The sequence below is a fragment of the Podarcis raffonei genome, chromosome 5, assembly GCF_027172205.1.
Source record: "Podarcis raffonei isolate rPodRaf1 chromosome 5, rPodRaf1.pri, whole genome shotgun sequence".
NCBI lineage: Eukaryota > Metazoa > Chordata > Lepidosauria > Squamata > Lacertidae > Podarcis > Podarcis raffonei.
Window position 1 is genome coordinate 47203810 of NC_070606.1, and position 16478 is coordinate 47220287.

Below are 16478 nucleotides of genomic sequence, written 5' to 3' on the forward strand. Positions count from 1 at the left end.
TTTCAGTTCAGTTTGTGCATATATGAAGAGTAACTCTGACTTTCATTTACCTCTAGATACCAGATTACTATGAAAGAAATCTGGTTAAAGAATCTTCAAATTTCCCAATAGCTCTCTTAAAATAAATTCATTCTATGGAAGTGCACACTCTTCTTTTTGCTGCCCCATGATACATGAAAACCAGGAGTATAATGTACACCATGTTATTTTCTCTGAAGAGGGCTGTGCTCAGAATCTATTTCTCTTTATATACTAAATAGCTGCAGGAGATAGCTTAAGGGAGGTTGGGCATTGGGCAACCAGGGTGAATGGGGAGGGGACTGCAAAAGGTGCTACTGCTATCACACTCAAGCTCTCTCCTTTCTGCCCTATGCTAAGAGCCATTCCAGAAGAATTATGCCAAACAATCGCAGCAGGGAATACTAATCTGTTGGTTGGTTCCCCCCCTTTTTTTTATAAAACATGATAAAGTCAAAAAATACATACCAGATGTAATGGGTATTTCTGTGGTGGTAAGGGGTCCTGGAAATAGAAAGAAGCACAGCATAAAAATAATTCCCATTTAAACACCAGAAGGGAGGAACTCATTGTTACTGTATATAGTTCTTAATAATTGCACCTCATCAAGCAGATATTAGAGAAATTTAATGTTTAGAACCTTATCTGCATTTTAACTTGCTAATTTAGTTTCTAATTTTCTTATTTCCTCTTGTGGAACCTTCACCAAAATGTATGGGTATGTGTCCATTTTCATTACATGACAAATCTTTGCTTTGTGCTTTACTGTACACTGGGAAAATGGCAAGAATTATGCCCATTTCACTCAGTACTATGGCTCCACACCTATTCCTCACTATTCTGGAATACCAGACCATGTAATGAAAGTGAAAAATAGGTTTATAATAGATCCAAAGCAAATATTCTCCTCACCACCTGGGATGAAATTAGAAGTTCTTCTATCATGGGATGTGCACTGCTGCTGACAGCTATTGACTATATCTCTAATGGAGAAATCTAAATTAAATGAATTCCAAGTGAATTGGTTTGTCCGTGTATATTAGCTATCATCAAATCCATTCTGTTCCTCAATACTATTCATTAAAAGTTGATAGGATCCAAAGGGTTTGAGTTTCTGGACTCTTGCAGGTTCTTCAAGCCCTTGAAGTCCTCTGACCTCATGCATTTAAGCATTTCTGCATGTCTCTTTAGCTTTTAAACTATATATTTATTATTGAAATTAGTTCAATCAATGTGCAGTGTACAAATGCATAAGCAGATGCAAAAACAAACGAATGTGCAGGAATAATTCCAATGTGACTTATCATATGAAAAAGTGATTCCCTGCACTGGATGGAATAATTTCTAATTAAAAAGAGAGAAAAGAGGAAGTTGATTCATGGATTTGCAATAGGCACAAAAGATTTGCAAATGCAGATCTAGAGGTTAGCACATATGGAAAATAGTTTGAGGTACCTGAGCAGATGACGCTGGCATCTTCCTTATGTTTGCAGTCATGGACCCCCCATCCCTTATGGGGGCAGTCCTTAAGAGAAGATTCATTCCCACTGCACTGTACAGCATCCAGAAGGATGCTGCCGGAGCCTTGACCAAAGTGGGCACTTGTTGGAGCTGAAATGACTTCTCCACAACCAACTTCTTTGCAGACAATGTGAGCATCATTAATGTCCCATTCATCATCACAGACGGTCCCCCACTCCCCATTATGATAGACTTCAACACGACCCTGACAGCTGTTCTCTCCATTCACCAGTCTTAGGGAGAAAGGACTTGCTGATGTTCCTGATGGTGCATTCTCTGCAAAAGTTGATGAAGAATGTTACAAGACTATTTCCCATTCAGTAATATATAATAATAACATTTGTGGGAAAATGCTAAAACTCCACATTAATACTTACCAGTTGTCACCCTCTGTTCTGTAGATTGTGGAGGTGGAGTTCCTAAATTAAAAAGAAACCAGATGCAATACCAAATATTATAAACCTTGTCTCCATATCATATCACTTTTAAATATGTAGTTAAAGTTTTGGACCCTATCGCTTCAGAATTGTTTATAAGTGCAAACTCGCCTGTACACCTGTAACTTCACCCTTGTTTTAGTTAAAAAGATAGCTCTGCTGTGAATCTCTTTCTTTCTAAAACAATACAGTGGTACCTCGGTTTTCGAAAAAGCTTAGTTTCCGAACAACTTGGAACTCGAATGTTGTAATCCCCGAAGTCATTGTTCCGGTTTGCGAACTTTGCTTTGGAAGCTGACTGTGCACCTGAGCTTCCAGTTTCACTGTTGTGCTGCTAATTTGTGCCCACCCCTGTAATCAAAACCCTTTCCTTCCTGTTTTCAGTGTTGCACTGCTAATTTGCACCCCCCCATTGTAACCAAAGCCTTCCATTTCCGATTGCAGTGTTCTGAGGTGATATTTGGTGCTTTTTGTTTGTTTGTTTGTTTTGTTTTGTTTCTTTTTTGTTTGTGTGGCTTTTTTGTTTTTGTGACTGTGGCTTGTTCTTCGTATTATGATTTGATTGATTGATTGATTGATTGTGTGACTGCGGAAATGGATAAAAGCCCCCCACCCAAACAATAACTATCATCAGTGCAGGTAAGAAATTTTTTAGAAATTTTTTTTATCATCTACAGTACTGTCTTATTTATTTTATAGTACAGTACATTGATTATTGCTTTCATTTTATGAACCAATGGTCTCATTAGATGGTAAAATTCATGTTAAATTGCTGTTTTAGGAGTTGTTTTTAAAAGTCTGGAACGGATTAATTCATTTTGCATTACTGGTAAGCGTGCGTTGGTTTTGGAATGCTTTGGTTTTGGAAAAGACTTCTGGAACAGATTAAATTTGAGAACCAAGGTACCACTGTATACAACATAGCTTGAAGAGAGAACTAAAGGAGGTTTAGATATTGGGTGGCCAGATTAATTGACCAATGAAAAGGTGAATTGTGTGCAAGCAGAGAATCTGAAATTAGTGGTACTGTATTGCCATTTGATTGGTTCCTCATTTCTGCTGCACAATGAGGACCATTCCAGCGGAATTATGCAAGCAATGGCAGCAAGGAGTGCCAGTATGTTTTGTTTTTAAAGTCAAGTGTAAGTCCAGCGAATACATACCAGATGTAATGGATGTTTCAGTGGTGGTGATGGGTCCTAAAATGAAAAGAAGAAAGCACAGCATTGACAAAATAACTTCAATGTGTTCAATGCAGATGTAGAAGAGATGCTTTAGAAATAAGCATATACAGAGAAAAACTGGATGTACCTGAGCAGATAACACTGGCATCTTCCTTATGTTTGCAGTCATGGACTCCCCATCCATTATGAGAACAGTCCTCAAAAGAAGATTCATTCCCTTCACATTGTACTGCATTCAGGAGGATGCTGCCAGAGCCTTGGCCAAAGTGGGCACTTAGTGGGGCTGCAGTGGCTTCTCCGCAACCAAGTTGTTGGCACACAATCTGAGCATCCTTCAAGTCCCAATCGTCATCACAGACAGTTCCCCAGGTCCCATCATGGTGGACTTCTAGGCGACCCTGGCAGCTGTTCTCTCCGTTCACCAGTCTTAGGGCGAAAGGACTTGCTGATGTTCCCGATGGAGCATTCTCTGCAGAGGTTGATGAGGAATGTAAGATTATTTATTGTTTATAGGTAACATTGACAATCATAAAAAAGTTAAAATGCCACATTAATACTTGCCAGTTGTAACGCTTTTTTCAGTAGACTGTGGTGGTGGACTTCCTAATTTAAAAAGAAACAAACCAGATACATTGCCAAATATTTCAAACCTTGTCTCCATATCATATCACTTTTAAATATCTAATTATAAATATCTACCCTTCAGGGTTGTTTGTGATGACAAACTACCCTATACACATTTAACCTTACTCTTATATTATTTTTTAAAAAAATGCTCAATAAAGAAAAGAAAATATCTATGTACAAGTACTGATAGTATTACAAGTAGAAAACAGTGTACGACTGAACATTATCATTAAACTTATTATTCCATATTCTCATCCAACAGATCACAGAGTTGTCCTCAGGTATAGCATGCTTACATTTAATCTAGTCACCTCACGCAGAACAAACATAAATGTCATTTCTCAGTTTCTGGTTTTATAAAAACTCAAATGCCCTGCTTGGTTCCTGGCTTGTAGATGCAACTTAAGAGCAAATTACCTTTTGTCTCCTGCATAGTTTGCTGGATTTGCAAATAAGAGAAAACTGCTTTGCTGCAAATTCAGAAGCTACATATAGCACAGAGAAGAGAATGCAGAAACTTAATGCTCATGCCTATTATGCCCATAATTCTGTGTCATAGTTTATAATTTTGGCAGTGTACAGAACATACATTTAAAGAACACACACACCACAAGTATCCTTGGAAGTATTGTTTGTTAAGAGTGCTGGGAATTGTAGCTCTGTGAGCAGTATATTACAGCTCCCAGGATTCTTTCAGGCAAAATGATCTTTAAATATATGGTTTATATTTACCACCTTATATCTCAGCCTGTATCTCAGCGCAGTCTGCGTGTATTTGAAGAGCAACTCAAATTTCATAAATCTTTACAAACCATATATGGCAGACCTTCCAGTGTCTTTGAATTTTCCATGAAATTAATTTATCCTAACACAGTGCAGATTCCTCTTATTATTTTAACTGACAATAAGGGAGATACATTGAATCTTTCCACACACACAGAGAGAGAGAGAATCGCCAGTGGAAAGAGCCAAAGGAAAGTTATGACATCACTTCTGCAGTACACTGAGGGCTATTCCAGCAGAATTATGGCAAAAAATGGCAGCAGGGAGTGGAAATCCGTTTTCTTTTTAAAGGAAAGCTAAATCTAGTACATACATACCTGATGTAATGGGTATTTCTGTGGTGGTGAGGGGTCCTAAAAATAGAAAGAAGAAAGAATAGCATAAAGAGAAAGCTTATTTAAATACCAGAAGACAGAATCTCATAGCTCTTTGGTTTTTAGTTATGGCACCTCAGTGAGCAGCTACCAGAGAGATGTAACCCACCTTTTGGGGTGTGCGATGGTTGCGGCCCAGTACAGCACCACAGTGTGTGGGGTTGGGGCTTGGACTAGATGACTTTTGGGATCACTTCCAACTCTGTCATTATACTACCTGCAGCTACACTGCGCATTGGCCTGCAAACCTATGTGCATGTTCCTTCCCCTCCCCCAGGCAAATTTTGCTTTGTGCCATGATTTTTATTACAGAGATGGCAGGCCCTTTCATATAGCATTATGATCCCAGCTTGAGCATGCCCATATATCTCTTTAGATTGCAGCCTATACATATATTATTATTATTATTATTAGTAGTAGTAGTAGTAGTATGATGTGTGTGCAGTCTTCAAATAAATGCGTAACCAGATGCAAAGAATTGTCAGAAAAACTTCAGCATCACTTATTAGATGAAATAAGATTCACTGAAGTCAATAGATGATACTTCAGGGTGGGTGGTGGTGGGGAAGTCAAATCATGTCCTTTATATATAGACAGAGTAACTATTATGTTTGCAAATACAGATCTAGACAAGAAGTGTATGTGTATACAGAAAATAGATTGAGGTACCTGAGCAGATAACACTGGCATCTTCCTTATGTTTGCAGTCATGGACTCCCCATCCATTATGAGAACAGTCCTCAAAAGAAGATTCATTCCCTTCACATTGTACCGCATTCAGGAGGATGCTGCCAGAGCCTTGGCCAAAGTGGGCACTTAGCGGGGCTGCAGTGGCTTCTCCGCAACCAAGTTGTTGGCACACAACCTGAGCATCCTTCAAGTCCCAATCATCATCACAGACAGTTCCCCAGGTCCCATCATGGTGGACTTCTAGGCGACCCTGGCAGCTGTTCTCTCCATTCACCAGTCTTAGGGAGAAAGGGCTTGCTGATGTTTCTGATGGTGAAATCTCTGCAAAAGGTGATGAAGAATGTTACAAGACTATTCTTAGTTCAGTTATATATAATATTGACAATTGTAAAAAAAAACCAGCAACACCCAAAATTAAAAGCTCATATCCATACTTACCAGTTGTAACACTCTGTTCTGTAGATTGTGGTGGTGGAGTTCCTAATTTAAAAAGAAACAGATACAATACCAAATATTATAAACCTCGTCTTCATATCATATCACTTTTAAATAATCTAATTAATGTTTTAATGACACCCAACTGTTCTCTCCTTTCTGCCCCATGCTGAGGGTCAGTCCAGCAGAATTATACACAGGAATGGCAGCAGAGAGTGCAAATTTGTTGCTTAAAAAGCAAGATAAATTCAAGTAAATACATACCAGATGTAATGGGTGTTTCTGTGGTAGTTAGAGGTCCTAAAAAATGAAAGAAAGAAGAACAATATAAAAAGAAAGACTGTTTGAACACCAGAAGAGAGAAATGCATAATTCTATGGTTCTTAATTATGGCACCTAAGCCAGCAGCTATCAGATAAATTTAATGTTTAGAACTTCATTTGTATTTGGGGTTGTACTCAACGAAGCACTACATACGGTAACTCCTACCACAAGTGGAAAAACTTCTGCTTGTGCAATGGAACTTTCTTTTCCCCCTCCCACTGTCCACCCCCTAAATCTGTTAGGGGGGTTTCTCCAACCACCAAGAGAAGGTTTGGGTATGAGACAGACTACATTTGTGGTAAATGATGGCACCTCTGGAGGAAGCGATCAGATGTTTAGAACTCACATTGCTCGGGTCCTAGACTGAATCCCAGACTGAGCTAAGGAACCATTTTCACTTGCAGATTTAGCTTCCAAATTTTATACTTCCTGTTGTTGTTGTTATAAAAAAAATGGACCCTGCACTTAACCTATGTGTATGTTTATGTTCCTTTCATCACCCATAACGTAAACCTTTGCTTTGTGCCATATTACCATACTGAAGAAATGACAGAAAGTGAACCCCTTTCACACATTATGGTCCCAGTATAATTCCTCAGTCTACTGGGACATCAGATGATTTAGTGAATGTGATAAGCAGTACATTCAGGAAAGACCAGATACATTACTTATCCCCACCATCTGAAATGAGCTCAGGTGACTTTCTGCCACAGGATGTGCACTGCTGCTGACAGTTCTTGATTATGGTTCTATGGCATAAGGGTGAATCCAAGTGAATCAGTCTACCAGTGGCTATTAGGCATATTACCTGAATGGATCCTGTACCATCATATCCTAGGGTTGCCATATTTCAAGAGGTAAAAATCCAGATACAAAAAGTATCTGGCCACCACTAAGCCCAAGCTGCTCATGCCTGAGCCGTAGCCAGAACCTGGCCCACCCAGGCAAGAGCCTGAGCCTGAGCCTGACCAGGGCTGCCTGTGCACCAAAAACAACAACAAACCAACCCCAAATCCAGGACATTTGCTTTAAAACGTAAAATTCCCCACAGATGAGCATGTGGGACACCCAAAAGAGCACATGTCTGGGAATTCCCGGATGTATGGCAACCCTATAAAATCTAGAGTGTCACTGAATACTAGTTACTAGCATTTTATGATGCCAAATAAGAATTTCTACCCCCTTGCAGAATATTCTAATAAGTGCTCAAAGACTTTTGATCTCATGTGCTTGAGTATGCCCATATCTGTCTTTCGATTCTAGCCTATACGTTTATTATTGACATTAGTTCAATGGGTGTGCAGACCGCATATAGATTCATAATGCATTGCAAAAAAGGAAACTTGCACAGAAAAACTCCAACAACGTTTATAAACATGAAAGAAGATTCCCACAAGTGAACAGAAGAGAGCATAAAAAGTCAAACCATGTTATTACAGTGTAGACACAATAACTTCAATATGTTTAATGCAGATGTGGAAGAGGTGCTTTAGAAATAAGCATATACAGAGTATAACTAGACGTACCTGAGCAGATAACACTGGCATCTTCCTTATGTTTGCAGTCATGGACTCCCCATCCATTATGAGAACAGTCCTCAAAAGAAGATTCATTCCCTTCACATTGTACCGCATTCAGGAGGATGCTGCCAGAGCCTTGGCCAAAGTGGGCACTTAGCGGGGCTGCAGTGGCTTCTCCGCAACCAAGTTGTTGGCACACAACCTGAGCATCCTTCAAGTCCCAATCATCATCACAGACAGTTCCCCAGGTCCCATCATGGTGGACTTCTAGGCGACCCTGGCAGCTGTTCTCTCCATTCACCAGTCTTAGGGAGAAAGGGCTTGCTGATGTTTCTGATGGTGAAATCTCTGCAAAAGGTGATGAAGAATGTTACAAGACTATTCTTAGTTCAGTTATATATAATATTGACAATTGTAAAAAAAAACCAGCAACACCCAAAATTAAAAGCTCATATCCATACTTACCAGTTGTAACACTCTGTTCTGTAGATTGTGGTGGTGGAGTTCCTAATTTAAAAAGAAACAGATACAATACCAAATATTATAAACCTCGTCTTCATATCATATCACTTTTAAATAATCTAATTAATGTTTTAATGACACCCAACTGTTCTCTCCTTTCTGCCCCATGCTGAGGGTCAGTCCAGCAGAATTATACACAGGAATGGCAGCAGAGAGTGCAAATTTGTTGCTTAAAAAGCAAGATAAATTCAAGTAAATACATACCAGATGTAATGGGTGTTTCTGTGGTAGTTAGAGGTCCTAAAAAATGAAAGAAAGAAGAACAATATAAAAAGAAAGACTGTTTGAACACCAGAAGAGAGAAATGCATAATTCTATGGTTCTTAATTATGGCACCTAAGCCAGCAGCTATCAGATAAATTTAATGTTTAGAACTTCATTTGTATTTGGGGTTGTACTCAACGAAGCACTACATACGGTAACTCCTACCACAAGTGGAAAAACTTCTGCTTGTGCAATGGAACTTTCTTTTCCCCCTCCCACTGTCCACCCCCTAAATCTGTTAGGGGGGTTTCTCCAACCACCAAGAGAAGGTTTGGGTATGAGACAGACTACATTTGTGGTAAATGATGGCACCTCTGGAGGAAGCGATCAGATGTTTAGAACTCACATTGCTCGGGTCCTAGACTGAATCCCAGACTGAGCTAAGGAACCATTTTCACTTGCAGATTTAGCTTCCAAATTTTATACTTCCTGTTGTTGTTGTTATAAAAAAAATGGACCCTGCACTTAACCTATGTGTATGTTTATGTTCCTTTCATCACCCATAACGTAAACCTTTGCTTTGTGCCATATTACCATACTGAAGAAATGACAGAAAGTGAACCCCTTTCACACATTATGGTCCCAGTATAATTCCTCAGTCTACTGGGACATCAGATGATTTAGTGAATGTGATAAGCAGTACATTCAGGAAAGACCAGATACATTACTTATCCCCACCATCTGAAATGAGCTCAGGTGACTTTCTGCCACAGGATGTGCACTGCTGCTGACAGTTCTTGATTATGGTTCTATGGCATAAGGGTGAATCCAAGTGAATCAGTCTACCAGTGGCTATTAGGCATATTACCTGAATGGATCCTGTACCATCATATCCTAGGGTTGCCATATTTCAAGAGGTAAAAATCCAGATACAAAAAGTATCTGGCCACCACTAAGCCCAAGCTGCTCATGCCTGAGCCGTAGCCAGAACCTGGCCCACCCAGGCAAGAGCCTGAGCCTGAGCCTGACCAGGGCTGCCTGTGCACCAAAAACAACAACAAACCAACCCCAAATCCAGGACATTTGCTTTAAAACGTAAAATTCCCCACAGATGAGCATGTGGGACACCCAAAAGAGCACATGTCTGGGAATTCCCGGATGTATGGCAACCCTATAAAATCTAGAGTGTCACTGAATACTAGTTACTAGCATTTTATGATGCCAAATAAGAATTTCTACCCCCTTGCAGAATATTCTAATAAGTGCTCAAAGACTTTTGATCTCATGTGCTTGAGTATGCCCATATCTGTCTTTCGATTCTAGCCTATACGTTTATTATTGACATTAGTTCAATGGGTGTGCAGACCGCATATAGATTCATAATGCATTGCAAAAAAGGAAACTTGCACAGAAAAACTCCAACAACGTTTATAAACATGAAAGAAGATTCCCACAAGTGAACAGAAGAGAGCATAAAAAGTCAAACCATGTTATTACAGTGTAGACACAATAACTTCAATATGTTTAATGCAGATGTGGAAGAGGTGCTTTAGAAATAAGCATATACAGAGTATAACTAGACGTACCTGAGCAGATAACACTGGCATCTTCCTTATGTTTGCAGTCATGGACTCCCCATCCATTATGAGAACAGTCCTCAAAAGAAGATTCATTCCCTTCACATTGTACCGCATTCAGGAGGATGCTGCCAGAGCCTTGGCCAAAGTGGGCACTTAGCGGGGCTGCAGTGGCTTCTCCGCAACCAAGTTGTTGGCACACAACCTGAGCATCCTTCAAGTCCCAATCATCATCACAGACAGTTCCCCAGGTCCCATCATGGTGGACTTCTAGGCGACCCTGGCAGCTGTTCTCTCCATTCACCAGTCTTAGGGAGAAAGGGCTTGCTGATGTTTCTGATGGTGAAATCTCTGCAAAAGGTGATGAAGAATGTTACAAGACTATTCTTAGTTCAGTTATATATAATATTGACAATTGTAAAAAAAAACCAGCAACACCCAAAATTAAAAGCTCATATCCATACTTACCAGTTGTAACACTCTGTTCTGTAGATTGTGGTGGTGGAGTTCCTAATTTAAAAAGAAACAGATACAATACCAAATATTATAAACCTCGTCTTCATATCATATCACTTTTAAATAATCTAATTAATGTTTTAATGACACCCAACTGTTCTCTCCTTTCTGCCCCATGCTGAGGGTCAGTCCAGCAGAATTATACACAGGAATGGCAGCAGAGAGTGCAAATTTGTTGCTTAAAAAGCAAGATAAATTCAAGTAAATACATACCAGATGTAATGGGTGTTTCTGTGGTAGTTAGAGGTCCTAAAAAATGAAAGAAAGAAGAACAATATAAAAAGAAAGACTGTTTGAACACCAGAAGAGAGAAATGCATAATTCTATGGTTCTTAATTATGGCACCTAAGCCAGCAGCTATCAGATAAATTTAATGTTTAGAACTTCATTTGTATTTGGGGTTGTACTCAACGAAGCACTACATACGGTAACTCCTACCACAAGTGGAAAAACTTCTGCTTGTGCAATGGAACTTTCTTTTCCCCCTCCCACTGTCCACCCCCTAAATCTGTTAGGGGGGTTTCTCCAACCACCAAGAGAAGGTTTGGGTATGAGACAGACTACATTTGTGGTAAATGATGGCACCTCTGGAGGAAGCGATCAGATTAAGTTGATGTTTAGAACTCACATTGCTCGGGTCCCAGACTGAATCCCAGACTGAGCTAAGGAACCATTTTCACTTGCAGATTTAGCTTCCAAATTTTATACTTCCTGTTATTGTTGTTATAAAAAAAAATGGACCCTGCACTTAACCTATGTGTATATTTATGTTCCTTTCATCACCCATAACGTAAACCTTTGCTTTGTGCCATATTACCATACTGAAGAAATGACAGAAAGTGAACCCCTTTCACACATTATGGTCCCAGTATAATTCCTCAGTATACTGGGACATCAGATGATTTAGTGAATGTGATAAGCAGTACATTCAGGAAAGACCAGATACATTACTTATCCCCACCATCTGAAATGAGCTCAGGTGACTTTCTGCCACAGGATGTGCACTGCTGCTGACAGTTCTTGATTATGGTTCTATGGCATAAGGGTGAATCCAAGTGAATCAGTCTACCAGTGGCTATTAGGCATATTACCTGAATGGATCCTGTACCATCATATCCTAGGGTTGCCATATTTCAAGAGGTAAAAATCCAGATACAAAAAGTATCTGGCCACCACTAAGCCCAAGCTGCTCATGCCTGTGCCGTAGCCAGAACCTGGCCCACCCAGGCAAGAGCCTGAGCCTGAGCCTGACCAGGGCTGCCTGTGCACCAAAAACAACAACAAACCAACCCCAAATCCAGGACATTTGCTTTAAAACATAAAATTCCCCACAGATGAGCATGTGGGACACCCAAAAGAGCACATGTCTGGGAATTCCTGGATGTATGGCAACCCTATAAAATCTAGTGTGTCACTGAATACTAGTTAGTAGCATTTTATGATGCCAAATAAGAATTTCTACCCCCTTGCAGAATATTCTAATAAGTGCTCAAAGACTTGTGATCTCATGTGCTTGAATATGCCCATATCTGTCTTTCGATTCTAGCCTATACGTTTATTATTGACATTAGTTCAATGGGTGTGCAGACCGCATATAGATTCATAATGCATTGCAAAAAAGGAAACTTGCACAGAAAAACTCCAACAACGTTTATAAACATGAAAGAAGATTCCCACAAGTGAACAGAAGAGAGCATAAAAAGTCAAACCATGTTATTACAGTGTAGACACAATAACGTCAATATGTTTAATGCAGATTTGGAAGGGGTGCTTTAGAAATAAGCATATACAGAGTATAACTGGATGTACCTGAGCAGATAACACTGGCATCTTCCTTATGTTTGCAGTCATGGACTCCCCATCCATTATGAGAACAGTCCTCAAAAGAAGATTCATTCCCTTCACATTGTACCGCATTCAGGAGGATGCTGCCAGAGCCTTGGCCAAAGTGGGCACTTAGCGGGGCTGCAGTGGCTTCTCCGCAACCAAGTTGTTGGCACACAACCTGAGCATCTTTCAAGTCCCAATCGTCATCACAGACTGTTCCCCAGGTCCCATCATGGTGGACCTCAAGGCGACCCTGGCAACTGTTCTCTCCATTCACCAGTCTTAGGGAGAAAGGACTTGCTGATGTTTCCAAAGGAGAATTTGCTGCAGAAGATGATGAAGAACGTAACAACACTATTCTTTCTTCAGTTATAAATAATACTGACAATTGCATTAAAAAAACTAAAACCCAGTATCAGTCCTTACCTGTTGTGATACTCTGTACAGTAGATTGAGGTGGTGAAGTTCCTGATTAAAAAAGAAACATATCTAATACCCAATATTATACACCTTGTCTTCATATTGTATCACCTTTAAATATTAGGGCTGCTTGTAACTGCAAACTGGCCTATACACATTCAACCTTTGTTTTATAAATAGATCACTGCGTTGTCTCCAGATATAACATGAATATGATTTATCTTGCCGCCTGTCATAGATCAAATGAAGTCATGTTTCTGTAGTTTCATCAGAACTCAGAAAATCCAATATGTTCTTGGTTTGCAAACCTTATTTGATTGCATATCATGGGTGCATTCAGATGTACGAAAAATTGTGTTATTTCTGCACATTCCTACTTTAATTCCTCCATGATTTACCCATGAAAATGGCAGGAAAGAACTATATGCTGATATACTGCCTCAAATTTGGTTACTTTACTTTTGCATTTTTCTGGGAAAATGTCCCCCCCCCAGAAGCAATTAACATGGAAATGAGCACTAAACACCTGATATATTCTACTAGATTTCTGGCAGTGTTTTTTAATATATATTCTGCAAAAACTCAACTATAATTTGAAAATCAACAGATAAGTAAATGGAACGCACTGTCTTGTGAATGCAGCCTATGTTTTACCCCAGCCACAGTTTGCTGGATTTGAACATAATGGAAAACCATGGTTTGCTGCAAATTCAGAATTTGCCTATATAGTGGAAGGAAGAATACAAAAGGTCAAGGCTCATGACCAGGCAGCTTTTTTAAAAAATGTATTTTTATTAAATTTTTTTTGGTTTACAAAAGTATGTGCAATGTCTCTCTCTCTCTTCAAGTAACATTTTTCACAGATCAGTTTTGTTTGCTGAGACATTAGGAAGAAAAGGGGGAGAGAGGGGGAGAGGGGAGAGGTGAGTGGGTCGGGTGGTGATGTTTCTATTTTACTTAGTATATGTGTGGTTTTTTGTCAGCGTCGCTTGTACAGGTTCTTTGCTATTCACTTGTGTTCCTTGGGTGGTGAGAGAGGTTGGGGTTGGTTGGCCTAGGGTATGGTTGTTCATTTGTGATTGGCTGTGGTGATCTTTGTTTTCATATGTGAGTGGGGTGGGTGGGTGTTTGGGGTCAGGTTAGCCATATTGATTTGTATGTATGTTGTTGGATTTTTGTCACTGTCTTGTTGGGCTGTGTATGTGATGAAGGGGAGCCATACCAGGGTAAAGATGTCTTCTTCTATTTGTCTCCGTGTCAGTTTTAGTTTATTGGTAAATTTTTCTAGTAAGGCTGTTTCCCATACTATTTGGTACCATTGGCCCATGCTTACTCCTGACAAGTCTCTCCAGTGTCTGGCTATGATGCTTCTGGATACTGAGAGTAAGTGGGTTACCAGGCAGCTTTATTTATATTTAAAAAAGCAAGATAAAGTAAATACATACCAGATGTGATGGGTTCTACTGTAGTGGTTATAGGTTCTAAAATTGGAAAGAATGTGTTAGAAGCTCCAAAAATTAGAAAGGAGAAAGCACAGCATAAAAGAAATTCCATTTAAACACTAGAATCAAGAAACCCATAGTTACCAGGTGTGGTGGGTACTTCTGCGGTGGTTAGAGGTTCTAAAAATTAGAAAGAACAGGTTAGATGCTCTAAAAATTAAAAAGGAGGAAAGCGGTGGAGGTAGAATAAAGCTATCAGGATTAGTAGCCATAAATAACCCCATGATTCCTCACAACAGTGGAATCTCTGTTCATTTAATGATTATGCCAAGGAAGGTACTACTTTGTATGACCCATTTTGAAATCATATGAGTTGCTGAAATAAGCAGTAGTGATAGCTGTTAATTATGGGTTTAAAGGCAGTAATAAAGAAAATTTTAATTATTTGTAATTATAACAGTATTTCTAAACCACTAACTCATTCCAAAACACACACACGCACACGGCAGTATTCAGTAAAACTCCAACTGAATCAGTCTACTATCAGTGCCTGCTACCCATCTTAACCTGCTACAGCCTATATTTTCAGATGCAGAATACCTCTGAATACCTCCTATTTTCCATTTATTTACTTGGAGCTGCACCCCGACCTGCTCTTCTCTGCTCTCCAGCTCCCTGCTGCTATTCCCACTCTCCTTTTCCAACCCCATGGCAACCCCAGGGATGGGGAACCATTTTGCAAGGACAAATCTGACAGCTGAGCGGGGCTGGCCACCTGCCAATCAAATGGTATCACAAATAACATAGTGGTTTAAAGTCCGGAAGCCAGGGCTACTCTTCAGGCTGTTCTGGTGCTAGCAGTGTGTGCAACCCAAAGAGCCAAAGGTGGAGCTTCTGTCCTCTCACAAAACCTTCTAAAGGCACTCCAAGACTGCACTTAGGCACCCACACATTGGCCTTTGGATTCTGTCCTCTGGGTTTATTATTAAAATTAGTTCAAAGGGGGTGCAGTCTTCAAATAAAGGGATAATACTGGATGAAGGATAAGCATGGAAAGCTTCCGCACCGTTTCCCAGATGAAATAAGATTCTCTGTAGTGGATGGAGGAGTTTCCAATATAAAAAGAGCCTAATCATGTTCTTACAATACAAGCCATTGTATTTACATCAACAATTTATATACCACAGTATACAATGAGGTTACCAAATAGATAGAAAAGATTGAATCACTACTATACAGTGGTACCACAGTTTTTTAATTTCTCCATTGATGAACGTCTCGGTTTTTGAACGCTGTAAACCCAGAAGTAAAGGCTTCGGTTTTCGAACACTTTTCGGAAGTTGAACGTGCCATGTGGCTTCCGTACTGAGTTTTCTGAAAGTAAATGCTTTGGTTTTCAAATGTTTAGGAACTCGAATGGTCTTCCGGAACGGATTGCGTTCGAAAACTGAGGTATCACTGTATTTGCCAATGCAGATCGAGAAGCTATGCTGCAAAAATTAACACATATGGAAAATAGTTTGAGGTACCTGAGCAGATGACGCTGGCATCTTCCTTATGTTTGCAGTCATGGACCCCCCATCCCTTATGGGGGCAGTCCTTAAGAGAAGATTCATCCCCACTGCATTGTACAGCATCCAGAAGGATGCTGCCAGAGCCTTGACCAAAGTGGGCACTTGTTGGAGCTGAAATGACTTCTCCACAACCAACTTCTTTGCAGACAATGCGAGCATCATTAATGTCCCATTCATCATCACAGACGGTCCCCCACTCCCCATTATGATAGACTTCAACACGACCCTGACAGCTGTTCTCTCCATTCACCAGTCTTAGGAAGAAAGGATTTGCTGATGTTCCTGATGGCGAAGTCTCTGCAAAAGGTGATGAAGAATGTTACAAGACTATTTCCCATTCAGTAATATGTAATCTTGACTATTGTATACCAATGTAAAAAAAAAAAGAGAGAGAAACAATCAATCCTTAACACCACCACCACCTTTTTGTGACTGATGGGGCTCAGTAATTTTCAGCCTACTCTGAGGATGCCAAACCCTTTT

General features: G+C 39.9%; 1 protein-coding gene across 1 annotated transcript in view; it reads right to left on the minus strand.

Moving 5' to 3' along the window:
• LOC128413378 (deleted in malignant brain tumors 1 protein-like) overlaps window positions 1-16478 on the minus strand; it is a 29127-nt gene that overhangs the window by 7316 nt on the left and 5333 nt on the right. Inside the window, exons 5-21 of the mRNA XM_053387417.1 lie at window positions 15951-16292; window positions 14566-14601; window positions 14425-14460; window positions 10685-10726; window positions 10226-10567; window positions 8640-8675; window positions 8379-8420; window positions 7920-8261; window positions 6334-6369; window positions 6073-6114; window positions 5614-5955; window positions 4888-4923; window positions 3288-3629; window positions 3140-3175; window positions 1917-1958; window positions 1474-1815; window positions 487-522 (exon numbers count right to left, since the gene is read on the minus strand). Of these exons, the coding sequence (XP_053243392.1) occupies window positions 487-522; window positions 1474-1815; window positions 1917-1958; window positions 3140-3175; window positions 3288-3629; window positions 4888-4923; window positions 5614-5955; window positions 6073-6114; window positions 6334-6369; window positions 7920-8261; window positions 8379-8420; window positions 8640-8675; window positions 10226-10567; window positions 10685-10726; window positions 14425-14460; window positions 14566-14601; window positions 15951-16292 (2472 nt within the window). The remainder of the gene's footprint in view (window positions 1-486; window positions 523-1473; window positions 1816-1916; window positions 1959-3139; window positions 3176-3287; window positions 3630-4887; window positions 4924-5613; window positions 5956-6072; window positions 6115-6333; window positions 6370-7919; window positions 8262-8378; window positions 8421-8639; window positions 8676-10225; window positions 10568-10684; window positions 10727-14424; window positions 14461-14565; window positions 14602-15950; window positions 16293-16478) is intronic.